General features: G+C 52.7%; 3 protein-coding genes across 4 annotated transcripts in view; 2 read left to right on the top strand and 1 right to left on the bottom strand.

Moving 5' to 3' along the window:
* The window catches only part of NOS1AP (nitric oxide synthase 1 (neuronal) adaptor protein), a gene marked incomplete at its 5' end in the record, with an annotated part of 346,949 nt that extends 339,063 nt beyond the window's left edge, over positions 1-7,886 (top strand). Inside the window, 2 exons of the mRNA XM_010854697.1 lie at positions 2,846-3,011; positions 4,423-7,886. Of these exons, the coding sequence (XP_010852999.1) occupies positions 2,846-3,011; positions 4,423-4,838 (582 nt within the window). The remainder of the gene's footprint in view (positions 1-2,845; positions 3,012-4,422) is intronic.
* LOC104999175 (chromosome unknown open reading frame, human C1orf226) lies at positions 4,496-21,485 on the top strand. 2 transcript variants are annotated; one of them, XM_010854680.1, is made up of 3 exons: positions 4,496-4,575; positions 18,792-19,101; positions 19,911-21,485. In XM_010854680.1, the coding sequence occupies exons 2-3, from the start codon at positions 18,803-18,805 to the stop codon at positions 20,404-20,406; spliced, it is 795 nt and encodes a 264-aa protein (XP_010852982.1). In that variant the 5' UTR covers positions 4,496-4,575; positions 18,792-18,802; the 3' UTR covers positions 20,407-21,485. The 2 variants fall into 2 exon arrangements, with proteins under 2 accessions (XP_010852982.1, XP_010852983.1); XM_010854681.1 differs by lacking the exon at positions 4,496-4,575 and adding an exon at positions 15,759-15,762.
* On the bottom strand, positions 11,258-14,517 carry LOC104999174 (chromosome unknown open reading frame, human C1orf111). Its single transcript, XM_010854679.1, has 3 exons — positions 13,832-14,517; positions 12,547-12,660; positions 11,258-11,899 (listed from the first exon to the last, which is right to left on the bottom strand). The coding sequence occupies exons 1-3, from the start codon at positions 14,028-14,030 to the stop codon at positions 11,373-11,375; spliced, it is 840 nt and encodes a 279-aa protein (XP_010852981.1). The 5' UTR covers positions 14,031-14,517; the 3' UTR covers positions 11,258-11,372.
* Positions 21,486-21,512: the final 27 nt, after the last annotated feature.

Below are 21,512 nucleotides of genomic sequence, written 5' to 3'. Positions count from 1 at the left end.
AAACACAAGGAGGGTTAAATAGCCTCAAATTTAGAGGAAGTTCGGGTCGTTTTGTCCCAGCTTGGCCTGGGTTTCGTACTCCTGGGGTACAGACTGCTTCAGTGAGAGGCCTGAGCCTTATGCCTGCTGCCCATTTGGACGGCTGCAGGAACAGAAGGGCTCCTTAGCGCCGGGTTTAGGCAGCAGCAGCAGCGTGTGCTTTCGAATTCCCAGGGTTTCAAAACACCTGAAATGTTATAAGTCTGCGTTTGCAAAGCTAAAGTTCTTGTTTAGACTAATACAAGGAACGCTCAAACACAACTTTTTCTCATAGTACTGAGTGCCTGTGGATTTGTGATGAAAGATTTGATTCAAAGGTTGTCTTTTATGTACTAATGGTAACTCCCCTGCTGGAATGGTTACGTGCAAAAGAAACTTCCAGATTTTGGTGTTTTTTTTTTTTCCCCCTGGCTTCTGCAGGAGGGAATTCCTCTTTTGTCCCCTGTCCTAATTCTCTGACTTCCCAGAGGAAATCTAGGAGTGTTCTTCATGGAACCTTTAACCACTGGCCCCTGGTACTGACTATTCCATTCACCTGATATGGACTCATAGACTGGCCAAGCCTCTGGCCAACCTCTCAGTTGAAAAATGGAGACAGTGAGGCGCAGGTAGAAGTTTATTACCTTCAGTTGAATAGGGAGTAACCAACAGATTCGAGCTTTCAGCTCCTGGTCCAGTGCTCTCAACTGGCCTCTTCTGTGGGCAGGTTCAGACGTGGGGTTTGGGCACCTGAGTGTGTAGCCTTTGTGTGCAGGGAGCCCTCTGTAGATGTCAGTTGTTGGTAGGTGAGATTCCCCGCTGTTTCTGTTTACATGCTTGGAAAGTTTTGCTCCACGTTTATGCCTCGTGTTTCTGTTTTGCTCTGAAGAAAATAGAAAATGGATAATTAGCAATTCTGTCTGCCCAGTACATTCCTCTCGGTGATGCTCTTAGTTGGAATAAATTACATTTACTGGCAGATGGAAGGTTATGGTTTCCTCTGGGGGCACTTGTAGGGGTGAGGTTCCCACAGCAATTGTCCTGATTCTCAGAACCAGCAGGATTTGGGGGGACTCTTTTGGTGAACTGTCTCCATGCCTCATTTTTGCAAGGAAGACAGAGGCTTAATAGCCATCTACCATCTGATACTGGATTAAAATATTATTGCCACTGCTTTCCCTGTTCTTGCCCCTCTCTAGATCTCTCCTTAGTTTATTTGAGGCTGATGTCTGGACTGGAAGATCAGTCTTGTCCTTAGCAGCGCCTGGTGAAGGACAGATTCACTTTAGATTCCTTAGGCATCCTCCCCCTTGGGGAACGATAGGCCTAACCTCAGGAGCCGCTAATGGAAAGTGGCGGTTAATCTCATTAGTGGCTCCACTTAGAAGCAGAGCCAACAACTGCAAGGTCAGGTCCTCAAATCTGGGCCGGGGTGAGGAGCTGGGGGGAAGGAAGCAGCCACTGCATCCGAAAGTGCGATCTCTGAGGGCTGGCTGCCGGCAGGGCAGACACTGTCCTGGCAGGACTCTGGGCCAAGCTCGGCCAGACCGTGGGGTGAACATGACCTGTTACTCCCTGACAGAATGTGAATCTCTTTGGAGCAGATGGCTCTTCAGAAACCCAGAGCATTTGTTGTCTGAGTCAGAGAATCGACTCTTCCAATTCCTTCCTTCTCTCTCCTCTGCTCTTGGCTCTACCTGTCCCAGCCCGGTCCTCCTGACTCTGTGTCTTTATCCACACCGTGTTTTTGGTTCAAGAAAACCCTCTTTCATACAGGTTGCTTTGGTCTTAACCACCAAATTCATGAGCTCCCCATATTCAGGGACCTTCAGAAACCTCCCAGAGGCCTTTCTATCTACTTCTCAGCACAAAAGTCACACATTGTTGTCATTGTTGTGTGACTTAGTGTCGTCAAGCCAGAGTCCTGAGAGAATCCCCACGTCTCCTCCCCCTGGGTTGTGTCCCCACACCCAGACTGTGCACCGGGAACAGAGAGGCCCCCTGGGCCCTGAGCACTCAGGATGCCACTGCCGGTGCTCTACCAGGGACGGTGAGAGGGCGAGGGGCCCCCTCTCCCCAGAGAGGGCAGCTCTGGAAGCTGTCACCTCAGGCTGACAGCCACCTGCCGGGGCTGCTGGACAAAGCCCTGTGGTTAGTCAGTCAGCAGCTGTTTGACCTCCGCCAGGTACGAGGCATGCTCTCAGAGGCCTCCAGAAATAAAAAGGGAGCGGAAGGTCAGGGCAGGAAGCTGACACCCACCACAGGCGTGGAGAAACAGACTTCATGACCGTCACCTCACTGTCTTAGAAAGGGCATGTGCCTGGCTTCCTGTTTCTCGTGCTGTTTGGGTGTGAGGAAGGGGAGAAGGAAGATTGTTATAGGGGTCTGCTGTGACACTGTTCTTTGCTAGTGGGTCAGCTTATCAGTTTTTTGGCTTTGTTTTTGAAAAGACAAGGTGAGAAAAAGGTACCTGCCTCAACACAGCAGTAGTATGTTAGCTGTCAGAGCGGTTCTGACGGGGCTGGGGCTGGGACACAACTCTTTCCTACCTCTTGCTCTCGGTGTGGGGCTCTAAGTGGTATGTGAATGACACATCATGGCCCCCACTCGGGATGCGGATCCAGTGGCCCAGCTTCTTTCAGCTTCTCCTCTGCATTACCAGCCCAGGTGCCCATTTTGCCTGGGAAAGGGCTTCTCCATCTTGAATTGAAGCTGGAAGGCTTGTCTGGCCCTGGCCCTCCACCAGTGACTCACGTTTACATTCACATCCCTTTCTTCTCTCCGCCCTGTCTCCTCGCTGTCTTCTCTGCCTCCCCCCTCTCCGCAGGTTCACTTGCTGAAGGACCAGCTGGCTGCTGAGGCCGCAGCGCGGCTGGAGGCCCAGGCTCGTGTGCACCAGCTCCTGCTGCAGAACAAGGACATGCTCCAGCACATCTCCCTGCTGGTCAAGCAGGTGCAGGAGTTGGAGCTGAAGCTGTCGGGACAGAACGCCAGTAAGCGAGGGCCCTGCCTGGCCTCACCTCCCCGTGGAGGCTCTGGAACCGAGAGTTACCTTCCCCAAGCTTTTGGTGGTATTCTTGGACCCCTGGCCTGCCCTGGTTATCCTAGCAGAGAACATAAGCAGCTCTGTTTGTTCCATCCACACACTTAATGGAATTACAAAATGGCAGGGCCAGAGACGGTCTTGGCTGCCTTCTAGCCCAGTGCCCAGATTTGACCTTGAAAGTCCCCAGGAGTCACAACCACATGTTCACCCAGCCTCTCCTTGATGGGCCCCCAGGCTCTTCACATCCTGAGGCTGCCTGGTTCCTTCTCAGAGGGCTTTTCCAATCGAAATACACTGAGCATCTATTGTGAGTCATGCTTTCTGAGAGCTCTGCAGGAGACGTCAATCTGTCCAGTAGTTCACTCCCCCTGCATAACTCTGTAGCGCAGAAAAGGCTGGTAGCAGTCTGCCTCTCAGTGGGTAAAGCAGAGGAGCGCCTGTGGCCAGCACACTCTGCCGGCTAGTGGCAGAGGTTGCTTGGCTCCCCGCCTGAGATCCCTGCCTCTACTCCCAGCTGATCCGGGCTGCACTGGGATGTGCTGGGAGACAGCGTGTCTCTGTGACGTGCTGAACTTGTCCGTGGCTTGTCTGCTGCTCTAAGTGCGCACTGACTGTGGACCAGTATCGACTGATCATATGCATGATCTCTTTTAATCCCTACAGTGGCAGATGATTTTGTGCCCATTTTACAGATGAAGAAACAGACCCAGAGATTAAATAACTAGCTCAAGGTTTCAGGACTAGCACAGTGTGGAGCCAAGATTCAAACTCGGGTCTGATCATAAAACAAATGCTTTCTGCATCACACCGGTAGTTCACCCAAACTACCCTGGGAGCTTCTTAAAAAATGGATACTCAAAAAATAAAAAAGGAGACTCCCAGATCCAACCCACAGAGATTCTGCATTGGTAGGTCTCAGGCAGAGCTGAGAACTCTGTTTTTAAAGTGGCGCAAAGGTATGCATAGGGAACCACTGTACTTTACCACTCTGAAAGCCCTTCTGGATGTTTCTTTATCAAGCCCCTGTTGTATTAATGCCAATTTGCAAGGTTGCACTAAACGTTTCTACATACTTTTAACATAGCTCTTCAGTTTGTACCTTTTTCCTACCACGTTCCCCTTTCAAAGCATCCACGGGTCTTGCCAGCCCATCGCGGTCATGGCCCCGCCTTGCCTCCTCCCCCGGCTCCTCCCCCTAGCCTGGCACGTCCATTCTGAGTCACGTGGAAGGAAGGATTGAAAAGCCCACCCTTACCCCACTCCCCCCGAGTCGGCCAGGGACCTGGGTGGGCCAAGGGTGGCTTTCAAACCAACCACCTTGCTCATGCCACCCCTCTTCCTGTTGTCTCCCCCTCCAGTGGGCTCGCAGGACAGCTTGTTGGAGATCACCTTCCGCTCTGGAGCCCTGCCTGTGCTCTGTGACCCCACGACCCCGAAGCCGGAGGACCTACACTCGCCGCCCCTGGGCGCGGGCTTGGCCGACTTCGCCCACCCAGCGGGCAGCCCCTTAGGTAGGCGCGACTGCTTGGTGAAGCTGGAGTGCTTCCGCTTTCTCCCACCCGAGGACACCCCGCCCCCTGCTCAGGGCCAGCCGCTCCTTGGCAGCCTGGAGCTCATCAAGTTCCGAGAGTCGGGCATCGCCTCAGAGTACGAGTCCAACACGGACGAGAGCGAGGAACGGGACTCGTGGTCCCAGGAGGAGCTGCCCCGCCTGCTGAATGTCCTGCAGAGGCAGGAGCTGGGCGACAGCCTGGATGATGAAATCGCCGTATAGGTGCCCTGGGGCGAGGAGGCCGAGGTGTGGAGGGCCGAGTCTGGCTGCTGCCTGGGTAGGGCTGCCAGCTGATGGGCAGATGGGCACTGCTGAGGATATCCAGGGGCCTGGAAACGTTTACAGTTTAAGAAAAGCATTAGGATTTTGCTTTGGAGGGTCAAGTGGGGAAGAAATTGGATTGCCAAAAATGAATCAACTCCTCCCTCCTACTTGTGACTCCTGGGGGAGGAGGGGACTTTCAGAGCCCATGGCTTTGGGAGAGGGTCCCTCTTGAGGACCACCAGGCTGCTGAAGGACCTGCTCCCACCTACCGCATCATCAGGCTGCTCTGCTCTGTCACGTAAGGCCCTTACAGTCCCCTTGCTCTCCCTACTTCTGTGGTCCCGGCTATGAAGGGAAGCCATCGGTACCTTCTCAGGTACTTTGTGTTTAGATGCCAGGATGCTACCAGTTGCCTAACTCTTCCCTGACCTTCCTGGGAGGAATAACTTCTTTAAGCCTTTGCAGAGACTATAGAGGTTAAATGCTCCAGGCTAAAGGACAGGATAGTCCTTTCAGTGTGCGTGTGGTTTGGAATGTGTCGCATTGAGGGGATACGCTTTCAGATGAATTGGATCCAAGCGCTTTCTCTGGGTGGCATCGAGCGTTGCTCCAGAAGGAGATGGGACTTCACTACCATTCACGCCCTGCCGTGGAAGCCAGTGGGGAGGACAGCCTCTCTCCTGCCCCAGATCACCGAGGTCTGACTCTGTAGTGTGATGCCCCGCCCACCTCCTGCCTACAAGTCCAGCTCATCCCCAAGGAAGCGGGAAAGCTGCCCTCTGTCTCCCGTGTCCTGCCTCAAGGGCTGTGCCTACTGAAGCTATTATAGCACTCTGCCTCTATAAAAGCCTCAGAGCCCCCAGCCTTACCTCTCAACCTGTCCTCTCCACTGGGTGGAAGTGTGCAGTTTTTACTGCAACAAGAAAAGAAAAAGAACACAGGCTGGTAGCTGAGACTGCTCAAGTCCACTCTTCAGAATCACTGCCACTTAAGTCAGGGACCAGAGCCACTTTGCCCTTGGCCGGCCACCCTGTGGATGCGTGCCTAGAGTGTGCCAGTAAACAGTGCCACGTGCCGCTCTCCTTTACTATCTGGGCCCGGAGGTTGCCGCCTGCTACTCTGGGCTGACTGGGGCTCTGAGGGCACGCTTGCGCGTCCTTGCCTCCAGTGAGACCCGCAGTGGCTGGCAACAGGTTTAAAGGTGCCAAGAGAGAGCTGAGACATGCTAGTGCTGTGTAAGTTTGGGGAAACATCTTTATCTTGAACAGCAAATTCCAGACCCAGACTGTGTTACTATGGGGTTGGCTAAAACGTTCGTTCAGGTTTTTCCACAGCGTCTTATGGGAAAACTCGAAGAACTTTCTGGCTAACCCAGTATTTGAGGATCAATTGGTAACGATGTGGTGGCTTCAAAATTAAGTTCTTTAAGCCTAACTTGGCTTTATGAAATACAGAAATGAAAGCTTAGATCTTCTGTTATAGCTACAGTTGGGTTTCCGCTAGACCCGAAAGTCCAAAGTAAAGGAAATCAATGCAGCTTTATGTTAGCCTTCCTTGGTGCATGAAGGTGTCAGTGAAATGAGATGGGTGCATGTGTGTGTGTGCATGTGTGTACACGTGTGCTTGCTTTGACACGCACATGTGAGGGAAGGTGTATATGTGTGTGTAGGCTTGTGAGAAGTGACCAGAGAGAAGAATGGGAATCTCCAGAGTGTTTGAATCAACAGTACACTTGTGTTCTTTTCCTGATGTGCATTTAGTTGGAGAGGGGGTGGCTCTGTTTTGTTACACTTTCTAGTTGATCATTGGAAGTAGATCCAGAGACAGAAGGGAAGGAAGAACTATGAAATCAAAGGAGAGAGGTCAGGAGTCCAGTTTGGCTGAGCCTCTCTAGCTTACAAAATCCTAACCCAGGCTTCCTTGAGTGTGGGACCTCTTTGCTCATTAGAAGTTGGGGTGTTCAGGGGAGGGGAAGGTCTGGCTTCTCCAGGCCCACTGCCCATAAGCAGGGGCTGAGGACAAAGCCAGAGGCCAGTGGACTGGGTGTGTGGAATGTGCTAGGAGAGGGCTTGTTTGGGGAGAAGAGTGGGTGGGGAAGATAGTGTCTAAAAGGGTCTTGAAAAGATTGCAAAGGGAAAGAAGAAAGGAGATAGTAGAGAGACTCAAGAATTGGAGAGACTAGTTCTCTGTACTACTGACTTGGAACCCATTCAAGACCCTTCCCTTCAGGAGGCTCCACAGTGGTTTCTACCCACGTTGGCCCCATCCTTTCCCCGGTTCATGCCCTCCCTGGAGCACTGGTGTGTGTGTTGGTGTCATCTTTAGTGTGACCCAGCCAGCGTGCGCTGGGTGTGTGGAGATGGAGGAGACAGAGGACAGATCTAGGGGCCTTCAAAGGTCACCAGCCACTGGGCAGGAAAGGGAGCGTTGCGGACCCCAACCTCCAAGTGATGTCACCCTGTCCTCTCCCCCTTGCTTCTTGCTCTGCTAACTCAGCTCCTGCCCTCCTCTCTTTCATCCTTCTACTCTGCCCTGTGTGGAGGACGAGTGGACACCAGGGGCGCCTCCCTTGCAGTACCTGCCCCAGCCTCTCCCGGGTGCCAGCAGACTCTTGGGCACCCTAGGCTCTCACAGGTGTGGAGCCAGGGAAGAATTTCTCTGCACAGGATGGACTTATATTGGAACTGAAAATTATATTCCTTATATCCCTGCTGATACCAATGCTGTCTATAAAGCCTCTTCATAGCCTCACTTCTCTCAACTGCTCTCATTTAGGGGTTGTATTCCTTTTTATTTTCTCTTTGCCTGACTGCTTTCTCCTACCCCTCACCCCTCACCCAATTCCTCGCCCTCTCCCTGAGCCTTCTACTTCCTAAAACTGTGTGGCATTAACTCTGTTGGATCAACTCTCTGGGAAAAGATTCTGTTCATGTAAGTGCACTTACTGCCTGGATGTTGTCACTAGTCTAGTGGCTTTTGCTAAATAAACCTTTCTTATTTCTAAAAGCTTTTCCATTGTCTTTTCTTGCTTCTTCTATTCTACCTGCTCCTTCTCCCCACCCCACCCCACCCCACTCCCCAAGCCTGGTGGCATCAGCTCCGTGACGCACGACTCCCAAGGGTGTGGTGTTGAGAAAAAAGACTCATGCTTCCAACAAGGAGGGAAGGAAGGTGGTACCTTCAGAGGCAGATTGTCCAGACCAGCCTTGCAGGATCAGGCTATACCAACAGTTCTTATCCAGGGGCGACAGTGCTCCCCCAGGGGATGTTTGACAGTGTCTTTTTGGTTGTCACAACTCGGAAGGATTCTGTTGACACATAGTGATTGGAAGCCAGGGAAGTTGCTAAATTTTCTACAGTGTGCAGAACAGCCCCCACGACAAAGAATTATCCAGCCCGAAATGTCAGTAATGCCTTGTCTATACCTGTTTCTTTTGTTCAGACTCTCCCATACCCCAGACCTTTTCAAGCTCCAGACATCATTGAAATATTTTGGCAGCAGCAAGTTTTGAGTGCTTTAAAAAGTACATCATAGATCTTTTCAGATAGAGTTAAGATCATCAAGGGAGAAGGCAATGGCAACCCACTCCAATACTCTTGCCTGGTAAATCCCATGGACGGAGGAGCCTGGTGGGCTGCCGTCTCTGGGGTTGCACAGAGTCGGACATGACTGAAGTGACTTAGCAGCAGCAGTAACAGCAGCGAGATCATCAAGATTATAAAATTTCACTGATTCCCTGACTATAAATGTCTGAAATATGTAGTTGGTAGAATGCTAGATGGGAGCAATCCAGAAATGTCCATACTGGAGACGAAGCAGGGACGTTCCCACACCTGCCTAGAAGGATTACGGTGTCCCTGAGACACAGCTCAGCGGAGGGGTCCTGTCTCACTGAGATGTGGGCTTTCCTGCACGGAGCAGAAATAAGAGGGGAGGCAGAAGGCTGGCAAAGACGGATGTTAGAGAAACATGGAGCTGCAGTTTCTCAGCATCGTGACAATCAAGCTACAGTGACCGGAACATATAGCTCTTTGGAAGGCAGAGGTTTCGTTAAACTTGACTTTGGTAAGCCAGGCCTGAAGGAGAATTGGAGGGTCAGTCAACCAGGTTTACGTACCCTCTGCCTTTCTCTGGCTGAGTGAACGGAACTGAACCTTTATTTTCTCACCTGTAAAATGGGAATACAGTACCCCACTAAAGCCTCAACGAAGAGTAAATGAGACTGCATTTTAGAATCAGTCAGTGTTGCTGCTCAGGGGTGCCTGGTCAGCGCAGGTGTGTGCTGCATGCATTTGTGCTGCACTGAACCTACTCAGTACTCTGTATATCGAGAATGCTACTGGGGTCATAATGACACTATGTTAAATGTGAAAGGTGGAAAGTACCTTGTCCTTAAGGAGAACATGCTGAATTTGCACCCCTGCCAGGGCACACTCAGCGTGTGCTGTGGCCCTCAGGCTCAGTCCCCAGCCTTTGGATGGCTTTCCATCTCTTTTTTAACACTGTGCCCTGTGCCCGGGTGGCTCAGTGGTAAAGCATCGCCTGCCAATGACTGCCAGTGGCAGGAGGCGCAGCTTCATCCCTGGGTCAGGAAGGTCCTCTGCAGAAGGAAGTGGCCAGCCGCTCCAATGTTCTTGCCTGGGAAATCCCATGGGCAGAAGAGTTTGGTGGGCTACAGTGCGTGGAGTTGCAGAGACGGGCATGTCTGAGAGCACCTGCATACACGTTCCTGGCCGTGCCCGTGGCGTGGGTGTCCTGGAGGAGCAAGCGGGGGCTGGGCTGAGGGGGAATGAGTCCTCTCCTGGTCCTCCCCACACTATGCTGAGACCGTGGGCAGCCTCCCCAGGTCCACTCCCTGTCCCCCTCTCCCCGTGCTCCTTCAGAAGCCCCGTCACGGGGCCACGTGTGCACAGTAACGTCTGTAAGGGGAAGCTCCCGAGGGCTTAGGTAACTTTTCCATTTAGGGAAGTGGGACGTCAGAGTGAGAACTAAAGAGTCACTGGAGTCTCCTCTGCTCCCTCAGAGTACCAGGCCCTGGAATTAGAGTCATGTCAAGGCTCCCTGCAGACCACCATGCCCCGTGAGGGGAGAGTGGGACCTGCATGTCCTGGCTCCTGGTCCAGCTGGAGGTGGTGGGGGGTGAAGGGAGGCGAGGGAGTGGGGTGAGGAGCAGGGCGCTGGGGGTGGGGATGGGAGTGGCCTCGCAGCAAAGGACTGGGACACGATGGGCCTTGGGTCCAGCCTCTCTCTCCCTCACAAAGGAACTGCACATGGTATTTGAACAGGACAGTGCTAAGCAGAAGCAGCTTTGCTAAACCATAATGTGGGGCTTCAGAAACACTTGCCATATGACCACGGGAAGGGTCAATCCTCCCCACATTGGCCAACCAGTGGGTGCCAGGGTCCCCAAAAGGAAATGTGCCCCCACGCCCCTGCAGTGAAGGAGCCCACTGAGTCACCAGGGAGATGAAGTGAGAGGTAAATAAAGCCTCAAAATACGACCGTCGAGTATTAAGCTCTGTTTTCCTTCCACCACATAATGGGCAAAACAGGTGTCCTTGCTGCCCACTCAATGCTCATCCATTTTTCTGTGTCAGAGCGGGCTGTGAGGTTTGCTCAAAAATGGAATAAGGGTCAGGGCTATCTGCTGGGACATTCCTTGGTGCTAGAAGCAGTGTTTTCACATATTTAACCTGGCCTTTCTGCCATGATTCAACAGAGCTATGTCAAGATGTCCCATGGGTCAAAAATGATCTACTTCAGCCAGAGATGTCCCTTCCAAGAGAAGCATCATGGTATATGTGGTAGGAACAGACCCCAGCCTTATTTGCCTCTCTTCTGGCTTATGCGTGAGGCATGGCCTTCCCATTCCATCCCTCAGAAGATCTAACACCTAAGAAGCTTTCACACTGCACGCAGATTCTGCCGATGCAGCCTTCCCCAGGCTGACAGGAGAGGGCCTTCAACCCTTCTGCCTCCGCGCAAGGTTCCCCATGGCGCGGGGCCAGGACCAATCACAGCGGGAGCAGCAGGAAGGTCAGGGTCCTAGAGCGGTGGCTCTCACACTTGAGCTGCATCAGAATCGCCTAGAGGGCAATTACAGCACAGACCGAGGGGCCCACCCGCAGTGTTCTGATTCAGTAGGTCTGAGAATTTAACTTCTAGCAAATTCCCAGGGGATACTGACACTTCTGGTCTGCACACCTCACTTTGAAAAACCACCATCTCGGAAGATATTCCCATACTTTGGGTATTCTTTCAAAACAGAGAGGCAGGGAGATGGGCCTGGTGTTGCTAGGCAACCAGCAGCAGAAGGGAAATGGGATGGAGGCCAGAGGCTGGGAAGGATGGGGTACAGGGTGACCTGGCACTTAACAAAAGGCCGTCACTGACTTTGGTTTATTGACATCTCCACAGAGACATAAATAGGTATCGTCCCCTATTTACCTGGCGTCATCCACTAACAAGGGAGCCGCTGCTGTCCAGCAGGCCTACCTGAAGGCCTGGCCACTGCCCAAGGAGAGCCTGTCTCCCGGCCGGGCCTTCTGCTCCTTGTACCAGAGCGTTTTGAGCTTGTGGTAGTACACCTTGCAGCTGAATCCCTCCTTGAAGCCCCTCTTGATATGGCTCTTGAGGGAGTGCAGCGTCGGATACAGGCGGCAGCAAGATGCACATTTGTAGCCATTCTGCTGAGCCGGGTGCCACTTGGAAGCCATCAGGATGTCCTGGAATGTGATGGAGTCTGTGGTGTCTGGGCCGGGCCTGGATTTCTTGGTGGCCTCTCGGGGGCAGGTGTTTTCTGGGGAGGGAGAGGATGAGCAGACGCTGTCGGCTGTGTCCTCTGGGAGGCAGCTGTCCCTCTGACCCTCGTCCCGCTGCACCTCCGAGAAGCTGTAGGTCTCAAGGTGGCTCTCTTTGTCCTTGCATAGAAAGTAGCTGTAAGGGGAGAACCAGGGCCGGTAGATGGTGCAGTTCCACCTCAGCTGCTCTCCATTTGGGGCGTCCCCCAAGATGCAATCTGCAAATGAAAGCTGGGTCTGAGCCTCAGGCCAGGCAGGGAGCAATGAGGCCTGGGGTGGCCAGAGACTGTGCAGAGAGGCCGAAGGACAAGCAGACGGGGTCAGGCACGCCCTCAGGTCACCTCTGCCCCACCTTGAGTGGGTTCTGGGAGCAGGCAGAGGGTGGGGTGGGGAGAGCAGGCAGAGGCATTCTTTCCCGCTATTTGCTTTTCTGCTGGTACAAATGGCAGTTTGACTTCTGGGTAGTGACTCTGGTGGAATCACTCACTAAGCCCTGGTATTTGTCAGGTGTGTCCCGCCCTGAGGACACCTCTCCTCTGCCTCCTCTAAGGAGCAAACTGCCAGACCTCTGCACTTCCTCTTCCTTCCACAATGGTTGTGGCCATTTTTCCAGCCTCACTGTCTGTCTGCCTTCAACAGCCTGGTCAGGCAGAAACTGCTGCTGTGCATCAGCGTGAGAGACAGGAGAGGAGAAGCAAGAGGCCCCCACAGGGCTGCAGGTCTCTGCTAAAGGAAGCACCAGACGGAAGACTGCAGGGAGCAAGGCAGCGGGTGGTGATCCCACGCACAGCTCCCCCATACCCTCGGGGAGCAGCCGCATGCCCCAACTTCTCCCCCGTGCCCGCCCCGCCAGAGCAGGTCTCACCTGGCGAGATCACTATGTTGTGCACCCCGTGCCGGAGAACGCCACCTGGGCACTGGGGCGGCAGGGCCTGGACTGGGCTGGGCACCTCAGTGGGTAACACAGGCTTTGCGATGTCTGGGTTACAGGAGAAACATTCTGGTGAGCTGAGCAGTGTTGGGAGCCCTTCCCCCAAGAAGTACCTACAGGTTCAACCTTGGTACTTTCAAGGCACTGCAAAGCTGAAGCAAAACAGTGACCTTTCTTGCACCTAGATAGGCAGAGCTATTCTGGATGACCTCCTGGGGAATTCCAAGTAGGGTGTGGTTTCACTGAGACCCAGGAAAGAGCCTCTCCAAAGGACAGTGTAAGACGCAGGCCAGATAACAGCTTTCTGCCCGGCCCAGCCCTCTTTTGACCCTCCTGCAGCTCACCGTGTGTGTGTGTGTGTGTGTGTGTGTGTGTGTGTGTGAGCACGCGCGCACGTGTGTGCTTCTGTCTCTTCACTCCATGTTGCACCTTTTGGGTCCCTCCAGGGCCCAGGGGAGGGAGTCATGGGCCCTGTTGCTTTGTTACAAGATCCCTTTGAGGATGAAAAGCTGGTTTCTCCAATAAAAGTACCTCCCACCCATAGCCAGAGAGTGTTCAGATGAACCGTAGCTGTCTGATGGCTGCTAATACTTGGCTTAAAAAGCTGACTTGCCTCAAATCTCGGAGTAGTAGCTGTGCTCAGTTTGGGAAATAGATACAAATGCCTGTGTGTAGGCAGTGGGTGTTTAGGAGAGCTATTCCTCCACGGAGCAGCACTTAAACTTCAATGTGCGTAGGAACCACCTGAGATATCGTTAAAAGTGCAGATTCTAACTCAGCGAGTCTTGGGTAGGGCCTGAGGTTTTTCATTTCTGACAAGCTCTCAGGAGATGCTGACGTTACAGGTCCATGGACCATGCTTTGAACAGCAAGTCAGAACATTCAGCTTTATTGCATGAACTCATCAGCCTCTTCTTCTTCAACTTACATAGACAGGCTGTCCCCGCGAGTGTCCATGTAGATACAGAGGGTGAAAAGTGTAACAACAAATGTTTCCCCCATTCTTCACTTGCAGAAAATGAATAAACAGCAGGAACTACTTACCTGCTTTCTCCAATTAAAATGCCTCCCACCCACAGCATTTTGAAAAATTATTTTCTCCCCGTATGTAATTTAACTTTCTCACTAAATCGAGGTCCTATAACATGATCTGGTAGAGTACTCAATTACAAGCTTCAAAGAGCCACATTTTGGGGGGCCCAGGGGCAGTAGAGTTTACCTGGCAAGCTGGTGGCACGTGAGGACATAATATCAGGAAGCGTGCTCAGGGCAGAGGAAGAGATTCGAGTTCCAGAAATGCTGAGGAGTGAGAAGTTCTCCATGTTCTGGCTACCGAAGGGTACGGAGGTCACGCACAGCTGCTCCCAGGAGGCTGGTTGGGTTGTCTGGACGATAAACATTCCGAGCGCAGGTGACATCACAAGAAGACCACACGATTCCACTCACCAGGAAGGTGCCCTCAAAGATGGATGGGGTCTGGTGCAAGCAAGATAAAAATTTTAAAGATTTTTTTGACTTGGCATTCCTCAGTGGCCTGTCTTACTTGGGAATATCCAGAGAGATGGAGGCGTGTGGGCGAGACCTGGAGTGATGCTGTCTGTCCCCCTGTCTGCTCTTTAGTGTCCCTTTTCCATGTTGTTGCTGCCACTACCCCCAGCTCTGGGGCTCTCTGTCCTCTCTGAATGACGGCCTTGGTTTCTTTTTCATCTGCCTAATGTCTGCCACCAGATATTTTTGTTGTTTTAATTTAGCTTCTGGTTTGGGATATGGTGTATACTTTTATATTTTTCTTTGGACATAATTTCAAACTTAGAAAAAGCTGCAAAAATAAAATTAGTGCAGAGAACATCCATGTACCCTGTATCTAGATTTTTCCTATTGTTAACATTTTATTCCATTTGCTTTATCAATTCCCTCCCTCCCTGTCTATGCATGTATACTTTTTTTTTTTCCTGAGGTATTTAAAGGTAAGTTACAAACATAATGTCCCTTTGTGCCTAAATACTCAATATGTTCTCCCCAAGAATAGGGACCAGATACTGTTTTAAATGGTTGGTGCTATTTTTAGCAAATGACTAAAACATAAATGGGTGGCTTACTCAATACCATTTGCTCATTATAAGCCATTTCCCACGAGGCTATGAACTCAGAGTGGCAAGGTTGCCTCTTTTCTTCGCTTCACTTCTGTCATCTAACAGCCTGGGTAGCCTGCTAGAGGGTTGATGGGTGAGTTGAAGGTGCCCCCTTCTCGATGCATACGGGGCTTTAGATGTAAAGGTGGAGATGTTTGTGCAGTGTGGGAAAGATCTGGTCCACTCTGTAAGCAGCAGTGCACTCCCCCCGCTGTGTGTGGACCAAGTGTGAGTGAGCGTCTGCGTGTGAGAGCCTGGAGTTGGCCTCGTGTCCGTGTGTGTTCACAGCACTCAAACGTTTGCTGGGGGCAGTGTGGGGAACGTACTCTCCTCACGCGCTGCCTCCACAGCCTGGTCTGGAATGTTAGAATGTGTTAGGATGCAAACTGATACTATGTACCTTGGCAACTTTAAGGTATTGGCAATTTCAGTTGGCTGCCCTGGCGTGCAGAAAGATCAGGGCTCAGGGAGTCAGCCTGTGTGAGTTCTAAATTTGGGTCTACCGTTCAGCTCCCTGTGGGTATGAGGCATTCCTCTCTGCCACCTGCTTTCCCCATTCTGTTAATTGGCGTGGTTGGAGTGGATGACCATCTTCCTGGTCTTAAATCTAGTGATTTACACGTGGAAATGAGACAACGAAGGAGTGATGCAGGACCCAGGAGACTTAGAGCTTCATCCTGCCCTGGCCTATTCCATTCCTCCTGCCACCAGCTAGGAACTCCAGATATACTTAATGCAAAGGGGGCTCAGAATATGGGGGGAAATACAAGAGGCTACATCAGAGCCTGTTGGGAGAGTTTTTAAAATCCGACTCTGTTTTGATCTGGTTATTAACAAGCACCCGGTCGTCCTGCGTGCCTCATAACAGGGCCCCTGTCTTGCATGCTATGTCCTCTTGGTGTGTTGTTGCTGGTGGCCCAGACAGGAGATGACACTCCCCACATGGTCGGTCACTACATAAAACGTGTCTCTCTCTCGTTTGTTTCCCACCTGCTTTCCGAGCCCCTTTCTCGGACAGGTAAGATACCATCTTTCTTACGGATGACTTTGGCCCCAGATGTTCCGCTCTGCTTGGCTGTGTGCATGCTGGGGGTGCTCTGGGGAGGGTCACCTGGTTGGGGTCCACTTACCTTCCTTTCCACCATCACTGTTACTTTCTGAACCACCACGCTTCTGGTCCTGACAGTGTGTGAGTTTTAATGCTTTCAGCAGGAAAGGGGCTTGCTGCACACCCCTCAGATGGGGAGATGAAGGAAGCCCCAGGGAGAGTCCTGTGTCGGAGGCTGGAGTTCCTCCCAGTCTGACCTCAAGAGCCCCTGTGGACCACTCCCACAGGAGGGGGTTTTGAATGACTTTTCTAAATGGAAAAGGGCTTGGAGAACAGTTTCTCTACGATGTTAGCTCCTAATGCAGTCAGTTTTAAGTATTCATGTCAAAAGTCAATTCAATTAAACTATTTGCTAAATGCCTGCTATTGTGCAAGGCCCTATGCTGAGCATTGTAGACCAGAAATATCCCTCAAGATGCTACAGCCCAGCAAGGAGCTTATTTTATTATAAAGACAAGATGTATTTACCAGAAGACTGCAGAGAATTGTGAAGAGAGTACATGATGGGCTATATTTAAATTACTTAAGAATTCAGCAAATACATTCTGATGGGTAGAGAAGCAAGTAGTACAGGAAATCTAAAATGATGCTTAGTCAAAAAGTTATGTTTATTAGACTGCTTCCTCAATAATTATAATAAAAGGGGCTTGCAATTTACAAGTTGCTTTGCCAGGTGCTTTTGGTACTTACACTTTTAGAAATGAATGTGTCTGCTCTTAAAATTCACATTAAACCAATAAGAAAACAGCCACAGAACTATGCGAGCCCAGAAGTGGTGGGGATTGGCCTTCTTCCCCGGCCTACCTCTCTTGAACACTCGCTCTAGTTTCATGGTGGCCCAAATACTTTCTGATTTGGGGGGAAATCATTAAACGCATTAGTTTCCAGGAGTTCATGATCAAAGAAGACTTTGAAGAATATGGGACATGATAGGTAAATCACGCAAAAGTGGATGACATGGCAAGATTTACACTCTCAGGAGAAGACTCGAGTTGATACCCCTGTTGTACGATGGGCCAGGATCTCCTGCTGGTGTGGTGGGTCTACACCCGGAAGTCAGCCAGCCTGAACCAGCTGGCTCTGTGCCTGGTGTCCCAGCGGTGCTCTACCCAAGTTCCTGGCATGTCTCCTGCAGAGTGCTTTTCCTGCATGTGGGTTAGGGTCAGTTACAGAGGTGAAGACTGGGGCTCACCAAAGGGGGAGATTCCACTCTTCCCACAGCTGCCTCCTACCTCTAAAGACCTTCACCATCTGGCTTATTGAGGTAGTTGGCTCAGAAGAGAGATCTCTGCTTGAAACCACAATAGAGAGAAATGCTCCCTGTGACCCAGGACTCAGCAGGGCAGGGCAGAGAAGTGCTTTATGCGCAAGTTCAACAAAGTGGCTTCCAGGCTGGCTCAGATTAGAAAGAATCCACCTGCAATGCAGGAGACCTGGGTTCAGTCCCTGAGTTGGGAAGATCCCCTGGAGAAGGAATACTCCTGCATTCCTACCTGGAGAATTCCCTGGACAGAGGAGCCTGTGGGCTACAGTCCATGGGGTCACAAAGAGTTGGACACAGCGGAACAGCTAACACTTTCACTTTTTTCAACAGAAGGAAATACACACCCTAATCTCAGTTCCTCTTAGGAAGGCTCAGCAAGAATAGACACTTAGAAGAGGAGCCTGTGACCAAAGGCAACCTCTCCTCCCCACAGGTTGACAAAAGTACCTGGAACGGTTGGGAAGGACAGGAACCTCCAGCCTGCTTGCAAGGTGCTAGCATGGGTCTGGCTGCACTGAGACCTGAGCTGAATTTCCGGGTGGGGAGACGCTGCCCCATGCCAGGGTGTATGGGGCATGAACCTTGAACTCCTGAGAACCCTGAGCTCCAGCCATTCCAGTTACACATTGCAGAGCTGCTGCGGTCTTGGTCTCCACAGTTCTCTATCTGCAAATGGGTTTGGCAGTTCAGGGTATTTATTTTGAGTACCTACTGTGTGCTAGCTGTCAAGGACACAAAGATGAATGAGACATGGCCACTGCCTTGCAGGTACCAACAACTCAGTGGGTCTCCTCTCAGCCCTGTGAGTGAATTAATCCTTCCAGCTGAAGAGGGATCCCTAAGAGGAGTGTCCACAAGGCATATTTAGACAGCAGGCAAGGCAGGGAAGGGAGTGGGATAAACTCTGAGCTTCGGGTGAGAAACCCTGGTTTGTAGTTCCCACAGCACCCGTAACTGGCCTGTGACCTGAGGCCCAGCAGTTCACTGCTCTGAGCCCCGTTTTCCTCCCCCATAGTAAAAGTCTTAACCACACCCCACCTCACTAGGTTGTCCCGAGGATTAAGTGAGCTGGTGTTTGTCAGCTTCCTCGTACTTCCTTGGCACCAAGCACTCGTCCGTTTGGTTCACACCATCCCTCCTCAAACAGCTGGTCCATTCTCCCAGATTCCACACCTGGAGAAGTGAGCATTTTCCGTGGAGAAAGCATGCTATGCGTGTACCTCTTTAGCAGAGAGCCTCCAACCGCAGGTCTCTCGCCCTCCCTCCACCGGCTTCTACCCCAGTACCCGAGTCAGTGCCATGCGCTCACCGCAGCATAAAACTGTACATCTCGTTGCTTCATCCTGGTTTCCTTTACTTTAGAAGGCCTGGTGACCCCAAGGTAAGCAGTTAGGCTGGGAGTCAAGGAGGCAGGCTTAAAGGGATAAGTTGGCTTTTTTTTTTGTGGCTAGCGTTCATCACTGATTAACCTGGGTGAGGCAGAACTAGAATTTCTGGTCCCACAGCCCATCAAGACAACCGGATTGCAAGGTTCAAGGGTATCTTTGCTGGCGCGCTCTTGACTCGTGAGGTTACAAAGTTGTGGGTGTGGTGTAAGGAGAAGACCGGCAGTGATAGGGAAAGAAGTGCCCGCTCCCCTCCCCTCACCGGCTCTCTCTTTCCTCTTTGTTTGTAGTCGACCACAGCATGTTTGAGAACCTGAACACAGCCCTCACTCCCAAGCTCCAGTCGAGCCGCTCCTTCCCCCACTTGTCCAGGCCAACAGCCCCCAGCGCTGCTGCTCAGGGGTCTGTGGAGCCCGGGGGGCCCGGACTCTGGGTGGGCAGCAGTCAGCACCTCAAGAGCCTGGGCAAAGCGGTGGGGGCCAAAGTGAATGACTTCCTGCGGAGAAAGGAGCCCTCGAGCCTGGGCAGCGTGGGCACAACAGAGGTCAACAAGACCGCAGGGGCCCAACTGGCCGGCGGGGCTGACGGGGATGACGGAAGGTGAGTGCACCACCTATCACCTCCCTGCGGGTCTGTGGACCAGGAAGGGGCTTGCAGAGAAACTGTAGTGTCTCGAGAGGAGAATGACCCTGGGGAAGGGACGTGAGGTGGTCACATGAGAATAGCTGAAGGGTGACGTTTGGGGAAGCCGGCTTCACCGTCCGCCGCCACAGCGGAAGTTCCCGGCATGCGCATCATGTCCCGGCGCTGTGCTGTGCTTCAGCTGCGCTCTGTTACTGACCCTGCCACAGTCCTCCGAGGTAGACGGTATCATTTCCATTTTGCAGACAGTGTAGGTTCAGAGTGGTAACGTGAGGAGCTTAAGGGTACAAAGTTAGTGATCAGCAGAGTTGGATTCAAACCCAGGTATTGTGGAAAGCACGCTTCCCAGGGGGATTCCAACACCCAGCCCCGTGTGAGGAGCCCTGCCCTGACAGTCAGTAGTGGAGAAGCCCATGTTTGGGCAGGTGCGGGGGAAGCCTCCCATTTGGGGCCTTGTTTTAGACAAGTGCACTTGGAGGGTGGTGATGCAACTTTTGAGAGCTATTGCATAGGTTCTGATGAGACGCAGTTCACCAATGGGCCCAGTGTTAACTCTGTGCTGCTCTGAAGACCGAGTGAGCATGTGACAGCCCCAAAGCCATTTGCACTCACACTGCTGAGACTCATGCTAAACCAAGGATGAGAGTCCAGAGTGTAAAGCGCCCCCCTGGGTGGGTGAGTGGAAAATGCAGTTGGAGTTAGAGATGCGAGAACACAGCAGGGACTGGTGTCTCGCCAGCCTCAGAGCACTGACATCAACTTTACAGGTCAGCCCTGCAAGAAGCATTCCCTCGGCTGGATCCTCCACCTCCTGCCACCAGGAAGCGAACCCCTCGGGCCCTGAAGACCACCCAGGACATGCTGATTTCGTCACAGCCTGTCCTAAGCAGTCTGGAGTATGGGACAGAGATGTCATCTGGGCAGCCCCAGGTCTCGTCTTCCGCCCAACCCAGCCCAGCTGATGCTTCCCAGCCAGAGGCCACCACAGAGGTGGTGGACAGGGATGACGCTCTGCCCAATGGAGAGGTTTCCGTGTCGGTACCTGATCTCATCCACAAAGACGGCCAGGACGACCCCAAGCTCAAAGTGACTGAGTGCCGAAGGGCCTCCTCCCCTGGCCTCATGGAGAGAAATGGCCTCAAACTCAGCCTGAGCCCCATCAGCCTGGCCGAGTCTCCAGAGGACGGCAGCCCACCTCCACGGGCGCGGACCTCCAGTGTTGACAATGAGGGCCCTCACCCAGACCTGCTGTCCTTTGAGTAGAGCTGCTGAGCGCCCTCCCTCTGCCCTCTCCTCCACCGTGCACCCTGGCTCTGCCCTCTCTCCTGCTGTCTGACCCCCTTGCACAAGGCATGGCAGAGTGATTCTCCTGGTGATTGCAGGGCCACAGGTCCAAGTGGTTGTATAGTCCAAGAGTCTGTCCATGGAATGGAAAAGTACTCCCTTGGGTGCCATCCCAGCTTCTCTGCATGCTGGCTGCAGCCCTTGGATGTTGGGGCACCTCTGCTCCCATGGTGCCCTGGCTTCCCATGGGCGTGCAGGGCCAGCAGCACAGGATGAAGGCTGTTCTCTTTGCCTGTCTTCCAAATGCCGCCTGCTCTTCTCTTTTCCTCGCCCTCCTGGTTCCTTCCTTCTCCTCCCTGGGTGCCCAGAGGCCTCCTGCCTCAGGGGCAGTCAGATTGGATGGGGGATGCTGGGTTTGGCTTGGTGACGGGCCCAGACCCAGAAAGCCACACCAGAGCACAGCGCAGCCGCAGCTTTTCCTGGTCCCAAGACACTGCAGGCCTCAGGCTGTCCCCTTGCCTCTGCCCGTGTGCATGCAGGCTGAGGGAGATGCTTATGCCTGAGACCCTGGGCAGCCTTGTCGCCCAGCGCTCACAGGGGCTTCTCCTCTAGACGGGGAGCATGGTGAGCCCTCCCTGGGGCAGGGCATGGAGCCAGCCACCGAGGGCACCTGCCCAGTGTGGGAGTGTCCAGAGGCTTTGGGAATAATGGTGCCCAGCTACGCTCGTGCTCCCTGCCCAGAAGGAGGGACCCAGGCTTCCCACGCTGTGCATGAAGACAGGGCTAGGCAGGCCCTTGCAGAAGCAGCAGAGCAAGTTCTGACATCATTCGGGGGGAGGGCCCGGGAACCTGGCATCCATGGAGCTGGTCCCGAGAGAACACGGAGCAGTAGTGGAGAAGGCCATGGGAAGAGTAGTCATTAGGACTCAGGGCATCTATGGGGCCTCACAGCCTACTGAGATGTAGTTCCAGGCTCTAAGCATGCTAAGTGCGAGGATGAAGGTGAAGAGTGTGAGGACCAAGGTGGAGGGTGTGAGAGGTTGGAGTATGGTGAGAGGCTGGGGGGGGTGCCCTCGTGGCGGGGG

This window comes from Bison bison, unplaced genomic scaffold, assembly GCF_000754665.1.
Source record: "Bison bison bison isolate TAMUID 2011002044 unplaced genomic scaffold, Bison_UMD1.0 scf7180017864346, whole genome shotgun sequence".
Taxonomy (NCBI): Eukaryota; Metazoa; Chordata; class Mammalia; order Artiodactyla; family Bovidae; genus Bison; species Bison bison.
The sequence above is the reverse complement of the archived record's forward strand: the minus strand, read 5'-3'. Positions and strand labels throughout refer to the sequence as shown.